This window comes from Bubalus bubalis, chromosome 15 (assembly GCF_019923935.1).
Source record: "Bubalus bubalis isolate 160015118507 breed Murrah chromosome 15, NDDB_SH_1, whole genome shotgun sequence".
NCBI classification, from domain to species: domain Eukaryota; kingdom Metazoa; phylum Chordata; class Mammalia; order Artiodactyla; family Bovidae; genus Bubalus; species Bubalus bubalis.
Window position 1 is genome coordinate 9,136,946 of NC_059171.1, and position 21,790 is coordinate 9,158,735.

The following is a 21,790-nucleotide window of genomic DNA, read 5'->3' on the forward strand; positions in this document are numbered from 1 at the left end:
ATTTTCTATGATCCAATGGATGTTGGCAATTTGATCCCTGGCTCTTCTGCCTTTTCTAAATCCAGCCTTGAACATCTGGAATTTCTCAGTTTACATACTGTTGAAGTCTTGCTTGGACAAAAGAGTCTGAAATGCAGTACTTGGGTGCAATCTTAAAAACAACTGATCTGTTTGTTTCCAAGGCAAACTATTCAGTATCACAATAATCCAAGCCTATGCCCCAACCACTAATGCTGAAGAAGCTGAAGTTGAATGGTTCTATGAAGACCTACAAGACCTTCTAGAACTAACACCCCCAAAGCATGTCCTTTTCATTACAGGGGACTGGAATACAAAAATAGCAAGTCAAGAGATACCTGGAGTAACAGGCAAATTTGGCCTTGGAGTACAAAATGAAGCAGGGCAAAGGCTAACAGAGTTTTGCCAAGAGAACACATTGCTCATAGCAAATACCATCTTCCAACAACACAAGAGAAGACTCTACACATGGACATCACCAATGGTCAATACCGAAATCAGACTGATTATATTCTTTTTCAGCCAAAAATGGAGAAGTTCTATACAATCAGCAAAAACAAGACCGGGAGCTGACTGTGGCTCAGATCATGAACTCCTTATTGCCAAATCAGACTTGAGTTGAAGAAAGTAGGGAAAACCACTAGACCATTTTCAGGTATGACCTAAATCAAATCCCTTACGATTATACAGTGGAAGTGACAAATAGATTCAAGGGATTAGACCTGATAGACTGCTTGAAGAACTATGGATGAAGGTTCATAATATTGTACAGTAGGCAGTGATCAAAACCATCTCCAAGAAAAAGAAATAAAAAAGGCAAAATGCTTGTCTGAGGAGGACTTAGAAATGGCTGAGAAAAGAAGACAATTGAAAGGCAAAGGAGAAAAGGAAAGATACATCCATCTGAATGCAGAGTTCCAAAGAATAGCAAGGAGAGATAAGAAAGCCTTCCTCAGTAATCAATGCAAAGAAATAGAAGGAAACAATAGAATGGGAAAGACTAGAGATCTCTTCAAGAAAATTAGAATATTTCATGCAAAAAGGAGCACAATAAAGGACAGACATGGTATGGACCTAACAGAAGCAGAAGATATTAAGAAGAGGTGGCAAGAATACACAGAAGAACACACAAAAGAATACACAAAGAATACACAAAAAAGATCTTAATGACCCAGATCAAATCAGAGGCCTGGTCAAAACCAGGGGTTGGGGCCCAAATAGCAGACAACCAGTTATTAAAAGTCACTTGAACTTGAGAGAGGAACATGTTTGCAGTTTCAATGTATCATCCTAATAATTCTCCATTGTTTCTGGTCTCTTTCTGAAGATATGCTAAAATCTGTGACTACTCAGGAACTCACATCCTATTGGAATTTTACAAGGAAATCAGTGTCTTGTTAACGAAGTTGAGTGCAACCGGGCTTCATTTTATTTAATTTTGTATTGTAGAGAAAGAGAAGTATCTTTCCTTCTACTGTTGAGGAGCTGAAGCCCCTGTAGCAGAAGACAAATTAACAAAGAAAAACAAACAGATTTATTAGCATGTGTACTACTTTAGCATCTCAGTGTTAAAGAAGTCATCCGTCAATGCAGGAGATACGGGTTTGATCCCTGGGTGGGGAAGATCCTCTGGAGAAGGAAATGGCACCCCACTCCCAGTATTCTTGCCTGGAGAATCCCATGGACAGAGGAGCCTGGCAGGCCACGGTCCATGGGGTCGCAAGAGTCAGAACTGAATGAGCAGCTAAACACACAGACACACACATACATTTCATACGTACATAGGAGAAACTCTGGGATTAGTACCTTGTATTGCTTCCCATCCTGCTCATAGCGCCAACAGCCTCGCTGGTTCACACTGTCTGCACAGATCCTGAACCCAGGGTGGGCAAGGTGCGTGCTAAGAAGTTGACAGGAAACGTGAGGAGCTGCAGCAACTAGAGACAGGTTTATTCTCTTCTGGCGGGCATAGCACCCGTTCAGTTCAGTTCAATCACTCAGTCGTGTCCAACTCTTTGCGACCCCATGAATTGCAGCACGCCAGGCCTCCCTGTCCATCACCAACTCCCGGAGTTCACTCAAACTCATGTCCATCGTGTCGGTGATGCCATCCAGCCATCTCATCCTCTGTCCTCCCCTTCTCCTCCTGCCCCCAATCCCTCCCAGCATCAGAGTCTTTTCCAATGAGTCAATTCTTCGTATGAGGTGGCCAAAGTACTGGAGTTTCAGCTTTAGCATCATTCCTTCCAAAGAACACCCAAGACTGATCTCCTGCAGCGGACATAGGATGACGCCCACAACCTCCCTCCTGGCTGACGCTGCAGCCTAGCAGCATTCGCGTGCATTCTCTCCTCTCATGGCTGACGTAGCGGACACAGCCCTGAGGCAGCCGCAATCCCTGCCGCTTCCGGGTGGAGCTCGGGCATCCCTGCAGCAGGGCGGGAGAGCTGGTGACGCACGTGCAGTGCTGTACATAGTTCTGCGGTACATCAGATCAGATCAGTCGCTCAGTCGTGTCCGACTCTTTGCGACCCCATGAATCGCAGCACGCCAGGTCTCCCTGCCCATCACCAACTCCCGGAGTTCACTCCGACTCATGTCCATCGAGTCAGTGATGCCATCCAGCCATCTCATCCTCTGTCATCCCCTTCTCCTCCTGCCCCCAATCCCTCCCAGCATCAGAGTTGACCAAAGAGTCAACTCTTCGCATGAGGTGGCCAAAGTACTGGAGTTTCAGCTTTAGCTCATTCCTTCCAAAGAAATTCCAGGGCTGATCTCCTTCAGAATTGGCTGGTTGAATCTCCTTGCAGTCCAAGGGACTCTCAAGAGTCTTCTCCAACATCACAGTTCAAAAGCATCAATTCTTCAGTGCTCAGCCTTCTTCACAGTCCAACTCTCACATCCATACATGACCACAGGAAAAACCATAGCCTTGACTAGACGGACCTTTGTTGGCAAAGTAATGTCTCTGCTTTTGAATATGCTATCTAGGTTGGTCATAACTTTCCTTCCAAGGAGTAAGCGTCTTTTAATTTCATGGCTGAAGTCACGATCTGCAGTGATTTTGGAGCCCAGAAAAATAAAGTCTGACACTGTTTCCACTGTTTCCCCATCTATTTCCCATGAAGTGATAGTCACTACCAAACGTGGGTTGAGAGAGCCTGACTGCCATCTTGGCTAATTTGCTCTTTCCCTACATAACTCAAAAGAAGTGGCTAGGAGGTGGGCTTAAAGGACGTAATTCCAAGCTCCAGATAAAACAAAAGCATACCAAAGCAGCTGTGCATTATCGTGTGACTGGCTACGCTACAACTTTTGGTGACACCAGGTCTGTGCCAGCAGAAGCGAATCAGTACTAGATTGTCTTGATCTCCTGGCTTGGAATAGCATGCTTATCTGTGCATGAACTACGCATAAAGAAATACATACTGGTTACAAATTGGTCACCTCAGTCATGTTCACATTACACAAATAATCATTCTTTTTTTCACTAGTTGTGTTGAAAGAATCTGGGTAGCCTGATAGGAGAACAACATTTGACCTTTCAGCTTGTTTCTCTGGTGGCAATGTACATAAAACACTATATTGAAGTGTTTTGTGTATGATTTTTTTTTTTTTTTTTTACTTCTTGGAAGGTAAACTGCAAGCCACATTTCCGTTACTTTGTAGATCAGATGTTGTAATGTGACTTTTGGAGGTCTTTTGTAAGTTCTTATACTGAAATGGAATCAGATTTAGACACATTTTTAGATGGCTGACTAAATTCGCATCACTCAATTGGTAGAAGTTGCTAAGCTTTGTGAAGATGGAAAACAGAAAAGTTACTCTTAATTTTCAAAGTCACATATCCCCATACTATTCAATGTCTAGGTTGGAATGATGCTTTGGTTCTTTACCAAGGTTTCAAAAGTAATGTTGATATTGCAATGTCAAAAATTATTGCAATCTGAGCATTACATTAAGAAATAAATTTTGTATTTTGTATAGGTTACACTGGGACATTTGGAAGGTGTGCTTTGGTGTAGTTAGGCTGAAAAAGAATCTGATGGTGATAATGTAAACATTAACTTGCCATAGATCATTTAGGTGGGATGTGAAAGAGAGAGGTGAACTCAGCACAGAGGTATAGAACAGAGGACAAAATAGAGGCCTTGATCATCAGATAAGAGAACCTAGAGGAGACTCGTTTCACATATTTTTGGATTTTTCCTTCTAGTTTCTCATAACTGTTATATCATTTACTAAAATTACTCAGGCTGATGAAGGATAAAGAATCTTATAATGATATTCCTTGGAACATAAATTAATATATAGAATATTTGAGGCTCTTATGCAATGAGCCACTCACCACTCCTTAGTCTTAGCTGGAACACTCAGATTTCCAGAAAGAATTCAGACTTGGCCAATCAAAATGTGCATTGATTAATTCTAGGAAGAGTAGTTCTTCTGGGAAATTTTGAGAGAAAGCATAGCCTTCTGCATTTATTCTGTTCTTAGGTCACTGTGTATTGGGTATCTTCCATCTGCCACTACAATGGCATCTCTAGTGTTTTCTTCCTGGTAGCTGATTATGTTCTACTGTGTGTGCTGTGTGCTGTGCTCACTCACTCAGTCCTGTCTGACTCTTTGTGACCCGACAGACTGTAGCCCACCGGGCTCCTCTGTTCACGAGATTTTCCAGGCAAGAGTACTGGAAAGGGTTGCCGTGCCCTTCTCCAGGGAATCTTCCTGACCCAGGGATTGGATCTGCATCTCTTAGGTCTGCTGCATTGGCAGGCAGATTCCTTACCACTAGTACCACCTGGGAAGCCCCTATGATCTAATAAGAGAATCTAATTCTCTAGTCTGAAAAGTGAAAATCTCTGTCTCTTTGGTTACATCCCTAGTGAGTAATCTGAAATCATATGTTAATGTTACGTGCTCAGTTCTGCCCTCTCAGATTATTGGACAAGCTTCCAATAATTTTTTGTTTTGAATTGTAGTTGATTTACAATGTTTCAGGTGGGATTCCTTTTCAGATTCTTTTCCATTAAGGTTATACAAGGTATTAAATATAATTCCCTGTGCTATACAGTTGGGCTTCTCAGGTGGCTCAGCAGTAAAGACTCTGCCTGCCAATGCAGGAGACACTTGAGATGGGAGTTTGATCCTTGGGTTGGGAAGGTCCCCTGGAGAAGGAAATGGCAACCCTCTCCAGTATTCTTGCCCGGCAAGTCACATGGACAGAGGAGCCTGGCAGGCCAGTCAATGGGGTTGCAAAGGGATGGACACAACTGAGCGAGTGAGCATACTGTACAATAGGTCCTTGTTTGTATATTTTATTTGTAGCAGTTTGTGTCTGTTAATTCCAGATTCCTAATTTATCCCTCACCCTTACCCTCTTTCCGTTTTGGAAGCCACAAGTTTGTTTTCTGTGTCAGTGAGTCTGGTTTCTGTTTTGAAATATGTTCATTTGTATTATTATTATATTTGTAGATTCCACATGTAAGTGATATCATATGATATTTGCCTTTTTCTTTTCGTCTTGAGGGTAGACATAGCCCGATATTTCACCCTTTGCTACATCTGAAATGCAGGGCTCATGCCACCAGCTCCAGTTAGGCTCAGGTGTTTAGGCAACTCTTTCTCTTCTGGCTGAAAACTGTTAACCAGCTTCCTCATGTGAGGGATTCTCCCAGAAGTGTTAAATCCTATGAACATTTTCCACCGGTCCTTTGAGTAGCTCTCCCAGCATTTCTGGGGTCTGCATATTCAAAGGGAGGTTCTGGAATACTGTCACGACCTTATTTCTTTAAAAAAGTGAATAGAATTAGGTCTAAACCATCATTTACCCTAATTCCCTTTACATATAACATTTTATTTTCCCTTTGTTATTCAAATTTTACCTTTAAATTCATATACTTCTAATAAAACTTTCTTTTAATGTTATAGCTGTTTCATAGTGAATTTAAAATATTCCTCTTCAGTTATATGTTGGGTAAAACTTAGTTTTTTCCTCTAAGTGAACTTTTAGCTCCTATGATTTTATTAGGGCCCATGCAATCAGGTAGACATTAATTGATCTGTGTTTTCTCCCTTAGAAAGAGGCAATAGAACTAGAACTTTAGAATCAGAGCAATCCTAAGTAAGATCATGGCTCTACTCTTGACTAAATGACCTTGTAACTTTGACTTCCAGTTGTCTACTGTATGAGTTGGTGATAATAATACCAATTGGGATTCGTTCCCAAAATAAACTGCCTGGAACATGGTAGGTATACATTTAATGGAAGTGATTATCTTTGTGCTACTGCTGCTGCTGCTAAGTCGCTTCAGTCGTGTCCGACTCTGTGCAACCCCAGAGACGGCAGCCCACCAGGCTCCCCTGTCCCTGGGATTCTCCAGGCAAGAACACTGGAGTGGGTTGCCATTTCTAGTAGAGAATAGTTAAATATAACAAATTAGAGAGTTTTTAAAAGTGCTATGTAAATAATAGATACAAATCCTTTTCCTCTCTAGAAGACTGTTAATCAGATAAAACAAATCTAAACAATATAACAATATTATGTTTTTTTTTTTTTGCAACTTACAAATAAAGATGATTCCAAAATTTATAAAACTTATAAAAATATCTGCTATTAATGAGGGCTAGTCAGCTGGAGTGGAGAAGGCAATGTTACCCCACTCCAGTACTCTTGCCTGGAAAATCACATGGACGGAGGAGCCTGGTGGGCTGCAGTCCATGGGGTCGCTAAGAGTCGGGCACGACTAAACGACTTCACTTTCACTTTTCACTTTCATGCATTGGAGAAGGAAATGGCAACCCACTCCAGTATTCTTGCCTGGAGAATCCCAGGGACAGGGGAGCCTAGTGGGCTGCCATCTATGGGGTTGCACAAAGTCGGACACAACTGAAGCGACTTAGCAGCAGCAGTCAGCTGGAGTAAAGGAATGCTATGTTTTTTAGTTTATTTTAAAATATTTCCATCTATTCAGCTCAGTTCCCTCAAGAAGTTATAAATCCCTTTAATAAATTATGAAAAATTCTGCAGTATATTTAAAAATAATCAGAAGCAATATTATTGTAAGAGTCACTTCTGTCATGGGACTGTGGCTCACCAGTTAAATCATTTTATTCCTGTGTTCTCAAAAATGTTTTTCTCTATTTTGTTATATTTGTAATTTTACTTTTTAGACCTCACATGTATATGATATAATATATAATATAGTATTCGTCTTTCTTTGTCTGACTTATGTCACTTAACATAACACCCTCCAAATCCATCCATGTTGTTGCAAATAGCAAAATTTCATTCTTCTTTATGTCCGAATAGTATCCATATCTTGGCTATTGCAAACAATTTTGTTATGAACATTCTGGTACATGTGACTTCTGGAATTAGCATTTTCATTTTTGGGGGATTAATTCCCAGGAGTGAACTTACTGGATCATATGGTAGTTCTATTTTTAGTTTTTTTGAGAAGGCATCATACTATTTTCCATAGGAGCTGTACCAATTGACATTTCCACTAACAGTGTACTAGGGTTACCTTTTGAGAGATTAAAAAATAAAACTTCGAAGTTTTATACTCATTAGAAGTCAAAATTCTCTAATTGATAAAATCAAAATCTAAAGAAAAAATCTAACTATGTGACTTTTTGAAGTCCAAACACATCTGGAGAATGCAGTAAGAGAGGAAGAAGATTGGTCAAAACCAAATAAAATTTTTTATCAAATTTAAAATTTCTGATTGATAGTTGGTCCCACAAGAGGGAAAAGTTTAATGATTCTTTTCAATTAAAATTGATTTTTATATTGAGAACTAATATATCTTTTTATTAGAAGGTTGTTTTCCCTATAAGGCACAATAAAAGTTACAAAAATTCTTAGCTCATATTAGCACTTGTGAATTTCTTTGAAGTGGTGCCAAGTGTCTCAGCCTGTAGTAGCCTATGATAAATTTGGCAAAGCTGTTTTCATTTGCATGACTTTATATGAGTATCCTTCAATATAATTATGTACAGTTCTGTTCATTAACCCAAAGCACAAGCCAAGCTTGGCAATATATTCAACTAACTTTTTGGGAAATTTGTATTTCCTTCTCAAAATTCAGGTTTTCAGAACCAGAAAGCAATTTCATTCCCATTCCCACCCATGAAGTGCAAGCAAAGCATTTTTCTAGTTTGGATATGCCTGAAGGCTATGAAGCAGGAACCGAGAATGTTAACAAAATGGGACAAGAACATCAGAAGGAAATCAGAACCAATGAAATAGTCTCTTTTATAGAGAATGAAATCACAATCAAATACGTACAAATAAGAGTTATATGTGGAGAACAAATCTACTTTGAAGACACAGGCCCCCTGAGATTTCTGAATCCAGAACACGCTTTGGTGGTTTATGGAAACCCACATTTTCTCCACAGTTACTGTGATACTTCTATTGTGACTTTTGAGAACATTCAGTTCACCCAGAAAAGTGGACAGAATCAACTGAAGAGGAGAGAAAAGGAATATTCATCTGCAGCTTGAATCAGTCAGTGACACAGGGGATAGAGAATGTTGCAGGTTTAATTTGGATATGAGACAATTATATAGAAATTAGTAACAAAGATTACCTTAAAATTCTAAATCTTACAAGGCAGATATTTTAGCAACTCAATTATCTTGGACTAAGCTCTCCATCCTGCACAATTCACCGAAGAAATACATCACCATAAAGTGTAGTTGTTTAACTGACTCAAATTAAACTTAGTTTTCTAAAGAAGGGATGGCTGGATGCTGCATGGGCCTTGGCGTGCTTGGCTGTGAGTTTGGGCCAAGAGAGTTTTGTGCTCCCGTGTCGTCTCTAGTTGATTAACATACCATACTTCCTCTACATCGTATTTTGTTTGGAGATTTACTGTATCCCTTACAGCAGTAGTTTCCTGGGATAAATTCCCAATGTGAGATGCAGTTATTGATCAGAAATTTGCATATAAAATTATGTAAAGAATAATAGAATGTTGTAATTTTTTCTTCCTTATGGAGTTGTGTTTGTATTCATGAAAACACAGACTGGGGTTGAGCTTTAAACTTAATATCAGTCTTGTTTTCCTATTAATGTGTGCTACTTTGGGAAGTAGAGGGATTAGGGGAGCTTGATTTTAACAACAACTATTCTAAGTTATTTAATGATATAATGATATGTAGGCAAAGTTTATAGGTGACATTACATTCTTAAGAACAAAGAGAACTTTTACCAACATCAATTTTAGGATTATTATGGATGACTTTAATGGTCCTTGAGTAGGAATCTAGATTTGTTTAGTGGTAGATTTAAAATATAATCAAGTTAAAAGCAAGTTGGGGCAGAGAGAGGGTATTCCTGGGAAATCGTGGCTCATGTTTAAAGACTCCAGGGATGTGAAAGCTACTTTAAAAAACAAAAACCAAGGCTGGCAGCAGACTTCAGTCTCCTCACCTGCAAAGTGGAAGAATCGGACTAAATATGAGGCTTCAAAACCAGAAATACTCAACAGAATAATCCACAAATGGATGGGAAGAGATTAGTATGCATCCTTGATTCAAGAATTGCTGTAATAGATTTATCCAACAGATGTTGATTGACTACTTCATAGGCGATGAGGATGCAGTTGAGAAGTGACACCCCTTTCCCACGGCTGCTGCTGTTGCTGCTAAGTTGCTCCAGTCGTGTCTGACTCTGTGCAACCCCATAGATGGCAGCCCACCAGGCTCCTCTCTCCCTGGGATTCTCCAGGCAAGAGTACCGAAGTGGGTTGCCATTGCCTTCTCCGCCTTTCCCATGGAGTTTTATTGAAATGCTGAGGGGGAGGATGTGAAATAGGATAGGAGGAGACACATTGTTGAACAAGATAATCTCAGATAGTGTTAATGAAGGAAACCAGGCAGTGTAATTAAAGGCAGATAATGTGATAAAGAAGTAATTATGCTCACTTTGTATTAATTGGGAAATTAAATGAATCATTGCATATAAGGTGGCTAGTCTAGCACCTGGATATGTTAGTTCTCCAACTCTTCTCTAAAGTGCTGAAATTTAAACAATTTCACCCATTTTTCCCACCCCAGTCTGCCCTCAAACCATATGTTTGTGGTAAGTGAAAGTGAAAGTTGCTCAGTCATGTCCAACTCTTTACAACTCCATGGACTATACAGTCCATGAAATTCTCCAGGCCAGAAAACTGGAGTGGGTAGCCTTTCCCTTCTCCAGGGGATCTTCCTGACCCAGAAATCTAACTGGGATCTCCCGCATTGCAGGAGGATTCTTTACCTACTGAGCTATCAGGGAAACCCATGTTTGTCATAGGGTTAATATAAAAGTGTCTTGCAATTTGAGGTGGTGAAAAGGAATTAGAGTGGTTGCACTTATAGACACAAATATACTTTCACCAAATGTGTATATGTTAAAAAAAAAAAACAAACAGTCATGGTTCCCTCTTCTCACAGTTTTTGCATTCAGGTAGGAAGGCTTTGTTTCTTTTCTTTGACTGATGTGATCCTGCTGCTGAAGAGCTTGTTTGCTGAGAAGCAGCCAGGTGGGTGCCACCACTAACCAGGATCAAAGATTCCACGTTCCATGATAGTCTCTCTTTCAAAGTGTGGCATCTCCTCTCCACACATCCTATGGGGAAAAGGAAACACCAGGGAAGTATGGAAAAATTGTTTCCTGAATTGAAAGAAGAGACTAGTGTGTGAGGGATTGGTAAAATGGTGAACGTGTTGGTCAGGCATTCAGAGAACCTGTGTCATGGTCTTGACTCTCACTCACAAGTCCACTCACCTGGGATAGGTAAGTTACAGATCTTTGCAACCTTGGCTTCTACATCTGTAGAAATTCTTAAAGATGTGGGAATACCAGACCACCTTACCTGCCTCCTGAGAAACTGTATGCAGGTCAAGAAGCAACATTTAGAAGCGAACAGGAACAATGAGCTGGTTCAAGATCAGGAAAGGAGTACATCTAAGCTATATATTCTTACCCTGCTTATTCAGCTTATATGCAAAGTACATCAGGCAAAATGCTGGGGTGTATGGAGCTCAAGCTGGAATCAAGATTGCTGGGAGAAATACCAATAACCTTAGATATCTAGATGATACCACCCTAGTGGCAGAAAGCAAAAAGGAACTAAAGAGCCTCTTGATAAAGGTGAAACAGGACAGTGAAAAAGCTGGCTCAAAACTCAACATTCCAAAAAATGAAGATCATGGCATCTGGTCCCATCATTTCATGGCAAATAGATAGGGAAACAATGAAAACAGTGGCAGACCTTATGTTCTTGGGCTACAAAATCACTGTGATGGTGACTGCAGTCATAAAATTAAAAGATGCTTGCTCCTTGAAGAAAAGCTTTGACCAACTTGGACAGCATATTCAAAAGCAGACACATCACTTTGCCAACAAAGGTCCATATAATGAAAGCAATGGTTTTTCTAGTAGTCATGTATGGATGTGAGAGTTGGACTATAAAGAGAGCTGAGTGCTGAAGAATTGATGCTTTTGAACTGTGGTGCTGGAGAAGACTTTTGAGATTCCCTTGGACAGCAAGGAGATCAAACCAGTCAATCCTAAAGGAAATCAACCCTGAATACTCATTGGAAGAACTGATGCTGAAGTTGAAGCTCCAATACTTTGGCCACCTGATGCGAAGAGCCTCCGTTTTGGAAAAGACCCTGATGCAGGGAAAGATTGAAGGCAGGAGGAGAAGAGGATGACAGAGGATGAGATGGTTGGATGGCATCACTGATTCAATGGACATGAGTTTGTGCAAACTCTGGGAGACAGTGAGGGGCGGGGAAACCTGGTGTGCTGCAGTCCATGGGGTTGCAAAGAGTTGGACAGGACTGACCGACAGAACAATAACAACAAGAATGAGTTACATTCAACTGGTTGATTTCTAAGGTCCTTATAGCTCTGACAAATGTCTTCTAAATACTGCCTTTGTTAGGCACTATAGCTGAAATCCTTACCAGAGCTATTTGCCACGCTTATTTGTCTGTGATAGATATTTCGTCAGTTGTCTGTTTCTCTTAATGGTACAAAATTGTTGTTTAAAGAAATTATTGATTTACTCGTTTATGGCTGTGCTGGGTCTTCCTTGCTTTGCACGGGCTCTCTCTAGTTGCAAGCGGGGCTACTCTCTCTTGCAGTGCTCCCACTTCTTATTGCAGTGGCTTCTCTTGTTGCAGAGCACAGGCTCCAGGCGCGGGGCCTCAGTAGTTCTGGCACATGGCCCCAGCTGCTCCACAGCCTGCGGAATCCTTCTGGACTAGAGATGGAACCTGTGTCCTCTGTACTGGCATGTGGATTCTTATCCACGGCGCCACCAGGGAAGTCCCTCTTAATGGTAGTCATTGTTTGGTCACTATTACTAAAAGCTTTCTGTTTCATTTTTTGTTTTAAAATACTTTTATCTTGGTTAACTTGAAGAGAAAGGAATTTATTAGGGCATAGGGAAGTGAAAGTGAAAGTTGCTCATTCGTGTCCGACTCTTTGCGACCCCGCGGACTGTCCATGGAATTCTCCAGGCCAGAATACTGGAGTGAGTAGCCTTTCTCTTCTTCAGGGGATCTTCTTAACCCAGGGATGGAACCCAGGTCTCCCGCATTGCAGGTGGATTCTTTACCAGCTGAGCCACAAGGGAAGCCCAAGAATACTGGAGTGGGTAGCCTACCCCTTCTCCATCGAAGCTTCCCGACTCAGGAATTGAAGTGGGGTCTCCCACATTGCAGGCAGATTCTTTACCTACTGAGCTATCAGGGAAGCCATATAGGGAATTCCAAAGATAAATACTGTGAGTCCCTTTGTCTTCTGTATTGCTAGGGCTGCCATGACAAACTGGGTGACTTAAAAAATAGAAGTGTATGTTCTCCCAGTTCTGAAGGCTGGAAGTGAAAGGTCCAGGTGTCTCAGACTAGTTTGCTCTGAAGCCTCTCTTTTTCACTTGTGTATCAGCATCCTCCTGCCTGTTCACATGGTAGGACCTCTGTGCATGTGCATTCCTGGTGTCTTTCTGTCTGTCTTCATCTCTTCTTTTTATAAAGACACTGGTCAGATTGGATAGGGGCCCACCCTAAAGGGATCATTTTAACTTAATTACCTTTTTAAAGGCCCATCTGGTTGGATGGCATCACCGACCCAATGGACATGACTTTGAGCAAACTCCAAGAGATAGAGAAGAACAGGGAAGCCTGGCATACTGCAGTCCATGGGGTCACGAAGAGTTGGACATGACTTAGGGACTGAACAACAACAAGTGTTCGTAGTGAGAAAAGAGGAATATGAGTTCTTTCTCTCCATGTTATTATGCTTATTCAGGGTAAAAGCTATTCCTATTTACATTTGTTACTATTACCATATTAAGTGAAAGCTTTTATTAGTTCAGTAATATTTATAGAGTGCCTGATATCTGCCAGACACTATTTTAGGACTTGAGACTCCATCATTGAAAAAAAAAAGTATTAAGAATGACAAGATCATATAAAAACACATTATAAAGTAATGTATATGTATAAATGTGTTTGTGTATGTAAATATCTGTTAAGTGCTTCAGAAAAATCTTCTCACTAAAGAAAATAATGAAAAATTATATATATATATATATATATGATTGATAGGCTATTTCATTCTTTGAAATATCTCAAAATTGATTTGTTTATGTGTACCAATGTATTTTTTATTTCATGCCAAATTATATTAAATGGACAATTTAAAGAATTACTCGGAGAAGGCGATGGCACCCCACTCCAGTACTCTTGCCTGGAAAATCCCATGGACGGAAGAGCCTGGTAGGCTGCAGTCCATGGGGTCATGAAGAGTCGGACACGACTGAGCGACTTCACTTTCACTTTTCATTTTCATGCATTGGAGAAGGAAATGGCAACCCACTCCAGTGTTCTTGCCTGGAGAATCCCAGGGACAGGGGAACCTGGTGGGCTGCCGTCCATGGGGTCACACAGAGTCGGACACGACTGAAGTGACTTAGCAGCAAAGAATTACTAGTATTATAGTCTCAAAGTGAGCTAAACTCATATTTTAAAAAACAGATTGGCTTGGTTCTGATGAAATAGTTTACTTATTTTTCCATACATACATGAACTATCTTTGCTTCTCTGAGGTCTCAGTTCAGTTCAGTTCAGTCACTGAGTCGTGTCTGACTCTTTGTGACCCCATGAACCGCAGCACACCAGGCCTCCCTGTTCAACACCAACTCCTAGAGCCTACCCAAACCCATGTCCATTGAGTTGGTGATGCCATCCAACCATCTCATCTTCTGTTGTCCCCTTCTCCTCCTGCCCTCAATCTTTCCCAGTATCAGGGTCTTTTCAAATGAGTCAGTTCTTCGCATCAGGTGGCCAAAGTATTAGAGTTTCAGCTTCAACATCAGTCCTTCCAATGGACATCCAGGACTGATCTCCTTTAGGATGGACTGGTTGGATCTCCTTGCAGTCCAAGGGACTCTCAAGAGTCTTCTCCAACACCACAGTTCAAAAGCATCAATTCTTCAGTGCTCTGCTTTCTTTATAGTCCAACTCTCACATCCATACATGACTACTGGAAAAACCATAGCTTTGACTAGACGGGCCTTTGTCAGCAAAGTAATGTCTCTGCTTTTTAATATGCTATCTAGGTTGGTCATAGCTTTTCTTCCAAGGAGCGAGTGTCTCTAGGTAAGAATAAAGCAGATTCTTTACTGCTGAGCCACCAGGGAAACCCTTAACAGAACCTATAGTTATTTGAGAGCCCTTATTTGCTCTTAATAGTGAATCTGCATAAGTTTTAGATCTCTGCCCATTTAAGTGACTGAGAAGGAGCTGTAAGTGTTGTATTGTCCTTATATAGGAAGGAATAAACACTGAGTTTGGTGGACGAATCAAGGGGAAAGCAATTCTGTATATGCAAATGAATTATAGCCTTATCTGTATCAGCCCTGACTGATATACCCTTCTACACCCCACTGTTTCACTCCTCTCCCTTTCAGCTGTTTTTTTTGCAAGACATCACAGAGTTCATCTGGGGCCAGGTTTTAATTTTGGTATATTGTGAATGACCCTGAAATTTGTTTGTGTTTTTCCTGATTACTGTAGATCTATGCATATATCTTTAAGAACATCAAGTCTGTGCGACTGGAAGCCCTGCTCTTATCCTTGCTAAGCATTGTGGTGCTTGTACTGGTTAAAGAGCTGAATGAACAGTTTAAGAGGAAAATTAAAATTGTTCTTCCTGTTGACTTAGTTTTGGTAAGTACAAAATGAACATTTAACTTTCTTCTCTGCAATGTTTGCAACTGCTGTGGATAATGTACAAAGGCGCACCTTATTGTCCATAGGAACCCACAGTTAGTCCTGTCTCTCATTAAAGCAGGACTAATTTGGCTATACATTCATGTAAAGACAGGAAATATTTTGAGTCAATAATTTAAAAGAGGCACACATGTTTCTAATTTTTGCAGAATTTCTCATATGCTTGTATATTTTCAGATAAATAAGAGAACATATAGCCTAAAATTTTAAATATGGAGACATTTCTAAGGATGAGACTCAAAAGATCTCTGGCATGATTCTCCAAAAGCAATAAAAAGTGAAACCACATCTTTTTGATATGGCATCTATATGCTGCATAAAGTATTATCAATCAATAAATGTCCATTAATGGTTGATAGATTTATTATATTTACTGACCTAATTTTTCTTTGTTGAAAGGATATTCTCATAATTTTCAGTGGCCAAGGCTGATTCTGTAAGATATTTTTGTTGCTGTACTTGGCAAAGCAACAAATTGTACTTTACTCCTAAGGCTCATGAAATTAAAAAATACATTTTGAAATTTTAAGAGCCTCTAATGGGAACTCTTTTTTAAAAAAAATTGCATTTATTTATTTTTGCTTGATTGATGATTGCTGTACAATATGGGTTTGACTTCTGCCATACATCAACATGAATCAGCCATAGGTATACATATGTCCCCTCCCTCTTTAAACTCCCTCCCACCTCCCACTCTTTCCTACCCCTCTAGGTTGTTACAGAGCCCTGGTTTGACTTTCTGTTGGGAACTCTTAACTAAACAAAGCATTACATTGAAAATGAAATGTTAAGCAAACCAGTCTTCTAATTTACTTATTATTAATTGGCTTTAGTTTCTTTTTATTGGTGATAAGTAGTGTCTAAATAATTTCACCTATTGAAATATTACTTCATACTATTGAAATAGTACAGGTTTTATTTATATGAACATAAGGCTCAGTTCAGTTGCTCAGTTGTGTCCAACTCTTTGTGACCCCATGGACTGCAGCACACCAGGCCTCCCTGTCCATCACCAACTAATGGTGTTTACTCAAACTCACGTCCATCGAGTTGGTGATGTTGTCCAACCATCTCATCTTCTGTCGTCCCCTTCTCCTCCCACCTTCAATCTTTCCCAGCATCAGGGTCTTTTCTAATGAGTCAGTTCTTTGCATCAGATGGCCAAACTATTGGAGTTTCAGCTTCAACATCAGTTCTTCCAATGAATATTCAGGACTGATTTCCTTTAGGATGTACTGGTTGGATCTCCTTGCAGTCCCAGGGACTCTCAAGAGTCTTCTCCAGCACCACAGTTCAAAAGCATCAATTCTTCAGTGCTCAGCTTTCTTTATAGTCCAACTTTCACATCCATGGATGACTACTGGAAAAACCATAGCTTTGACTAGATGGACCTTTGTTGACAAAGTAATGTCTTTGCTTTTTAATATGCTCTCTAGATTGGTCATAACTTTCCTTCCAAGGAATAAGCATCTTTTAATTTCATGGCTGCACTCACCATCTGCAGTGATTTTGGAGCCCAGAAAAATAAATTCAGCTACTATTTCCACTGTTTCCCCATCTATTTCCCATGAAGTGATGGGACCAGATGCCATGATCTTCATTTTCTGAATGTTGAACTTTAAGCCAACTTTTTCACTCTCCTCTTTCACTTTCAAGGGGATCTTTAGTTCTTCACTTTCTGCTATAAGGGTGGTGTAATCTGCATATCTGAGGTTATTGATATTTCAGCAATCTTGATTCCAGCTTGTACTTCCTCCAGCCCAGAGTTTCTCATGATGTACTCTGCATATAAGTTAAATAGTCAGGGTGACAATATACTGCCTTGATGTACTCCTTTTCCTATTTGGAACCAGTCTGTTGTTCCATGTCCAGTTTTATCTGTTGCTTCTTGACCTGCATACAGATTTCTCAAGAGGCAGGTCAGCTGGTCTGGTATTCCCATCTCTTTCAGAATTTTCCACAGTTTGTTGTGATCCACACAGTTAAAGGCTTTGACAAAGTCAATAAAGCAGAAGTAGATGTTTTTCTGGAACTCTCTTGCTTTTTCGATGATCGAATAGATGTCAGCAGTTTGATTTCTGGTTCCTCTGCCTTTTCTAAATCCAGATTGAACATCTGGAAGTTCACAGTTCATGTATTGTTGAAGCCTGGCTTGAAGAATTTTGAGCATTACTTTGCTAGCGTGTGAGTGCAGCACTTTCACAGCATCATGTCACCTACAATGGGATTCATGGGTATATACATGGATACTTTTGCCCCAGCACCCAAACTCCAAGCACATCTCCACTTTTCACCCACACAACTGTCCCTTGGCCTTTCCTTGGACCATGCTGGAGGGGGAGACCTGGGGAAGGTATCTGGAAGTAGACTTTGGCAGGAAATTATAGATTCCTGGGAATTCAGTGTATGATCCAGAAATATGAGGTTTGAGTTAGGTACCTCCCTTTGTCCCCACAAAACTCCCATTTTATGAGAAGAGTTACAGTTGGAAGATGGCAGGTTAGAACCTTCTAAAGCACTGTCTGAAAGACAAAGTTAGTGACTTAAGTTACTTAATTTTAATATTGGCTATGTGTATTGAACACCATGCATTCTTCCATTTTCAATAAAGATTCAGCATCTTGTGGCTATGGTATATTTTCTTTTACAGCTCACAGTATTTTCTGATGATGTAAATATTTCATGAAAATTATTAGCAATTAAAATGTATTAACTGGCTTAGAATTTTTTGAATACATTCTGATTTTTGAAATCAGAAATTTTTGAATACTTCTGATTCCAACCTAATAGCCTGAGTTTTTTACTACTACTGTATTTAGAAAGTACAATTATGTCATAATATTTATAAAGTTTGAAACTATCACCTGTCGAGTTTTATTGCCTTTAAAAAAATTCTCAAGTCACCTTTGTTTTTTAAGTCTATTTAATGTTTTAAGAAATCTTATAAATTCAGTTAAATATCATCACAGAGAAGAGAAATATACAGTAAAAATCCCTACAAAGTAATATTATTGGACATTGTTAGATATTCCTTATTTTGCTAGTGTGTGTTTTTTTTAATACCTTTTTTCTGACCATGTATATGGTAAATTTATACTTTAGGTAATTAGTGTGTTTCTTTTTAACAAAAAAGCATAGTATAGAAATGATTAAACATATCAAACTGATAGATAACCATGCGAAATTTCCAGTACCTATTAAATAATCAAAAGAATGAAGAGAATGTGAAAATGGATGGAAAACATTAGGTAATATGACTGGTGAGAACAAGTCCTGAACAGAATTCTGAACAGAGATTTTAAAGGGGACCGTGGATACTTGCAGAGAATGCATGGCCTTGCTTGCCGTATGTCATACAATAGAGGGTCAGGCTCCTGAAACTCCAGGGAGGTAATTCAAAAAATATTGGGTTCAACACATTATTAACTAGCATATTTTTCTCCAAGAAATAGCAGAAGCTCAAAATTCAAGATTATTCAAGGAGACTTTAAATCATTAATTACTAACCTACATTAGGAATATTGATGCAGCATCTTAAACTCTTTGGTGACTACTCCAATGAAAGGAAAATGTTCTGTGTTAAAACATTCTTTCATATCTTGAGAGACAAGTATTTAGGTAGGATTGTGGTATCTGTGCACACACACACACACACACACAAACACACATTCATATATTCTTTATTTTGCACCCCCTCAGAATCAGACATAATTGGGTTGCTTTAATTGGAAAGGATATAATAAAAGTTGTATTATTGTAACGCCATTTAATTTTTGAGACTGCAGATTAAGGGCTCTCAAATCTCAGAGGGATTTTTTAATTTACATATTTTCTTAGTTTTTAAAAATCTGTGCAACTGCTATATTACTCTTGATAATCGTGGAGCACATGAATAATGTTTGCTTTTAAAAATAGTTTTAAGATGTTTGAGAGACAGGAATAATTTTATTTTTCTCTTTTTCATATGGAACCACACAGATGATTGCTGCATCTTTTACTTGTTATTGTACCAATATGGAAAACACATACGGATTAGAAGTAGTTGGTCATATTCCAAAAGGGTAACGTAGTCTTTTTTCTTTCTCTCTTTCCTTTTGTTTGTTTGTTGATGGAGGAAGCAAATGGGGAGTAGGTGGGTATGAATTTTATTTCTTTCAAAGGCTATATGTGGTACAAAATTCTAGTTAATTTCTATTTTACAGTGATAGAAGCAGTTCACAATACAGAAAAATAACTTCTTAAAGTGTGTATCTATTATTTGAAAAGTTGATAACTATTTTTTACAGTATTGCTTCAAGTAAAAGATTTGGAGATTATTAATGCACATCATTTGAAAAAGAAAGCAGAACACTGAATTTCCAAATCAGAGTCATGCTCTAGTCTTCCCTCTTCCACTCACACATTCCTATGACTATTTTTATTTCACTTAAAATATAGTAAAAATACACAAGCATCATCTGAAATAGCAAACATATAGACATGAATGGTGTGCACTGGTGAAAGAGAGTGGAAATAGAAAAGAGAGCATGTTTCCCACCTGTCTTAAAGCCTTCCTTTGGACATGAAGAGAAGATTAACAAAAGGAAGATGTGTTCACCCTGAAAATACAAAATATTTTTCCAAATATAGCCTGAAAGAAAGCAACATCATCTTAGGGGAGAAAGAGGATGTCTTATGAATTATTCTCTTTTAATGGGCTGTGCTATATACCAATATTTATAGATTTAGGGCAAAATTAGAGTTGTTGGCTTCTCTATATTTTTATCTTACAGACATAGGCCAATAGTGATTATTGGAATCATCTTGTGTTTTCTGAAGGGTTCTGTACTTTACCTTCAAATTCAGTTTATTGTTTTTTAAATTCCTATAGGTTAATTTATCATTATTAATAATTAGGCAAGCTTGATTTTCATGAAACAAAATTTCTTATAGTTTGAAACACTTTTATGTATATGTCTTAGGGCTTGTAATGGTACAAATCAGTTGACTTAGGGTTAAACTTGAGGGAATGGGCAAAAAATACCTTGCCTCTCCTTCATCTAGTCTAGTTATCCTTTATTTTGAGTGACTTTTACAAACTCATCTTCTTAAAGAATCATAGAAAAAGTATGGCATTGATAAGAGATGGAGCTAAGGTTGAATCCCAGCTCTACCATCACTTTGTGATTAAGATACATTTTTAAGAATGTTTTCTTCTCTATACATTACACTCATGGCACTTGATCTGGGGATTGTGGGGAGAATTTAATAAAACTGCTACTGTGAAAGTGCTGAGCATTCAGTTTACATGCTCAGTATTACATCAGTGTAAATTATTTCCCCCTTTTCTTCTACTGTTGCCCCAGAGCGATTTTTTTCTAAAGAGAGGAGGTAAGTGTCACATAGCATCATCAGGGATAAATAAACAATGATACTTTGGCTCAAGTGGTCTTCAAAAAAAAAAGACAATGGGTATTAATTGGAAAAAATATTTTAAACAGTTGTTTAAAACTGAGAAACAGAAGTTGCACAAGCCTCATAGCTTCATCCACCAGAGGGCAGACAGAAGAAGCAGGAAGAACTACAATCCTGCAACTTCAAGAACAAAAACCACAACCACAGAAAGTTAATCAAAATGAAAAGCCAGAGGATTATGTTCCAGGTGAAGGAACAAGATAAAATCAAACTAAAAGAACAATTAAATGAAGTGGAGAGGGCAAGCTTCCGAAAAAAGAGTTCAGAATGATAGTAAAGATGATCCGAGATCCTGGGAAAAGAATGGAGAAGATGCAAGAAATGTTTACCAAAGACCTAGAAGAGCTAAAAGACAAAGAAATGGAGATGAAAAATCCACTAGAAGGAATCAATAGCAGAATAACCGAGGAAGAAGAATGGATAAGTGACCTGGAAGACAAAATGGTGGAAATCATTGCAGCAAAGCAGAATATAGAAAAAAGAATGAAAAGAAATGAAGACAGCCTAAGAGACTTCTGAGACAACATTAAATGCACCAGCATTCAAATTATAAGGGTGCCAGAAGGGGAAGAGAGAGAGAAAGCACCTGAAAAAATATTTGAAGAGATAATGGTTGAAAACTTCCCTAACACGGGAAAGGAAATAATCAACCAAATCCTTGAAGTGCAGAGAGTCCTAGTGAGGATAAACCCAAGGAGGAATACACCGAGACACATAGCAATCAAAACTGACAAAAATTTGAGACAAACATAAAATGTTAAAAGCAACAAGGGAAGAATGACGTATACACTTGTATGTTTTATGTATTATCAGCTGATTTCTCAACCAAAATTCTACAAGTCAGAAAGGAATGGAACAATGTATTTAAGATGATGAAAGGGAAGAACTTACAACCAAGAATACTCTACCCAGCATGACTTTGTTCAGATTTGATGGAGAAATCAAAAGTTTTACAGACAAACAAAAATTAAGAGAATTCACTAGCACCAAATCAGCTTTACAACAAATGCTAAAGGTA

The 21,790-nt window shown here is 39.0% G+C and overlaps 1 protein-coding gene across 1 annotated transcript in view; it reads left to right on the forward strand.

Annotated features, from left to right (window-relative positions):
* SLC26A7 (solute carrier family 26 member 7) overlaps positions 1–21,790 on the forward strand; it is a 150,264-nt gene that overhangs the window by 45,327 nt on the left and 83,147 nt on the right. Inside the window, exons 6-7 of the mRNA XM_044928521.2 lie at positions 15,103–15,255; positions 19,297–19,379. Of these exons, the coding sequence (XP_044784456.2) occupies positions 15,103–15,255; positions 19,297–19,379 (236 nt within the window). The remainder of the gene's footprint in view (positions 1–15,102; positions 15,256–19,296; positions 19,380–21,790) is intronic.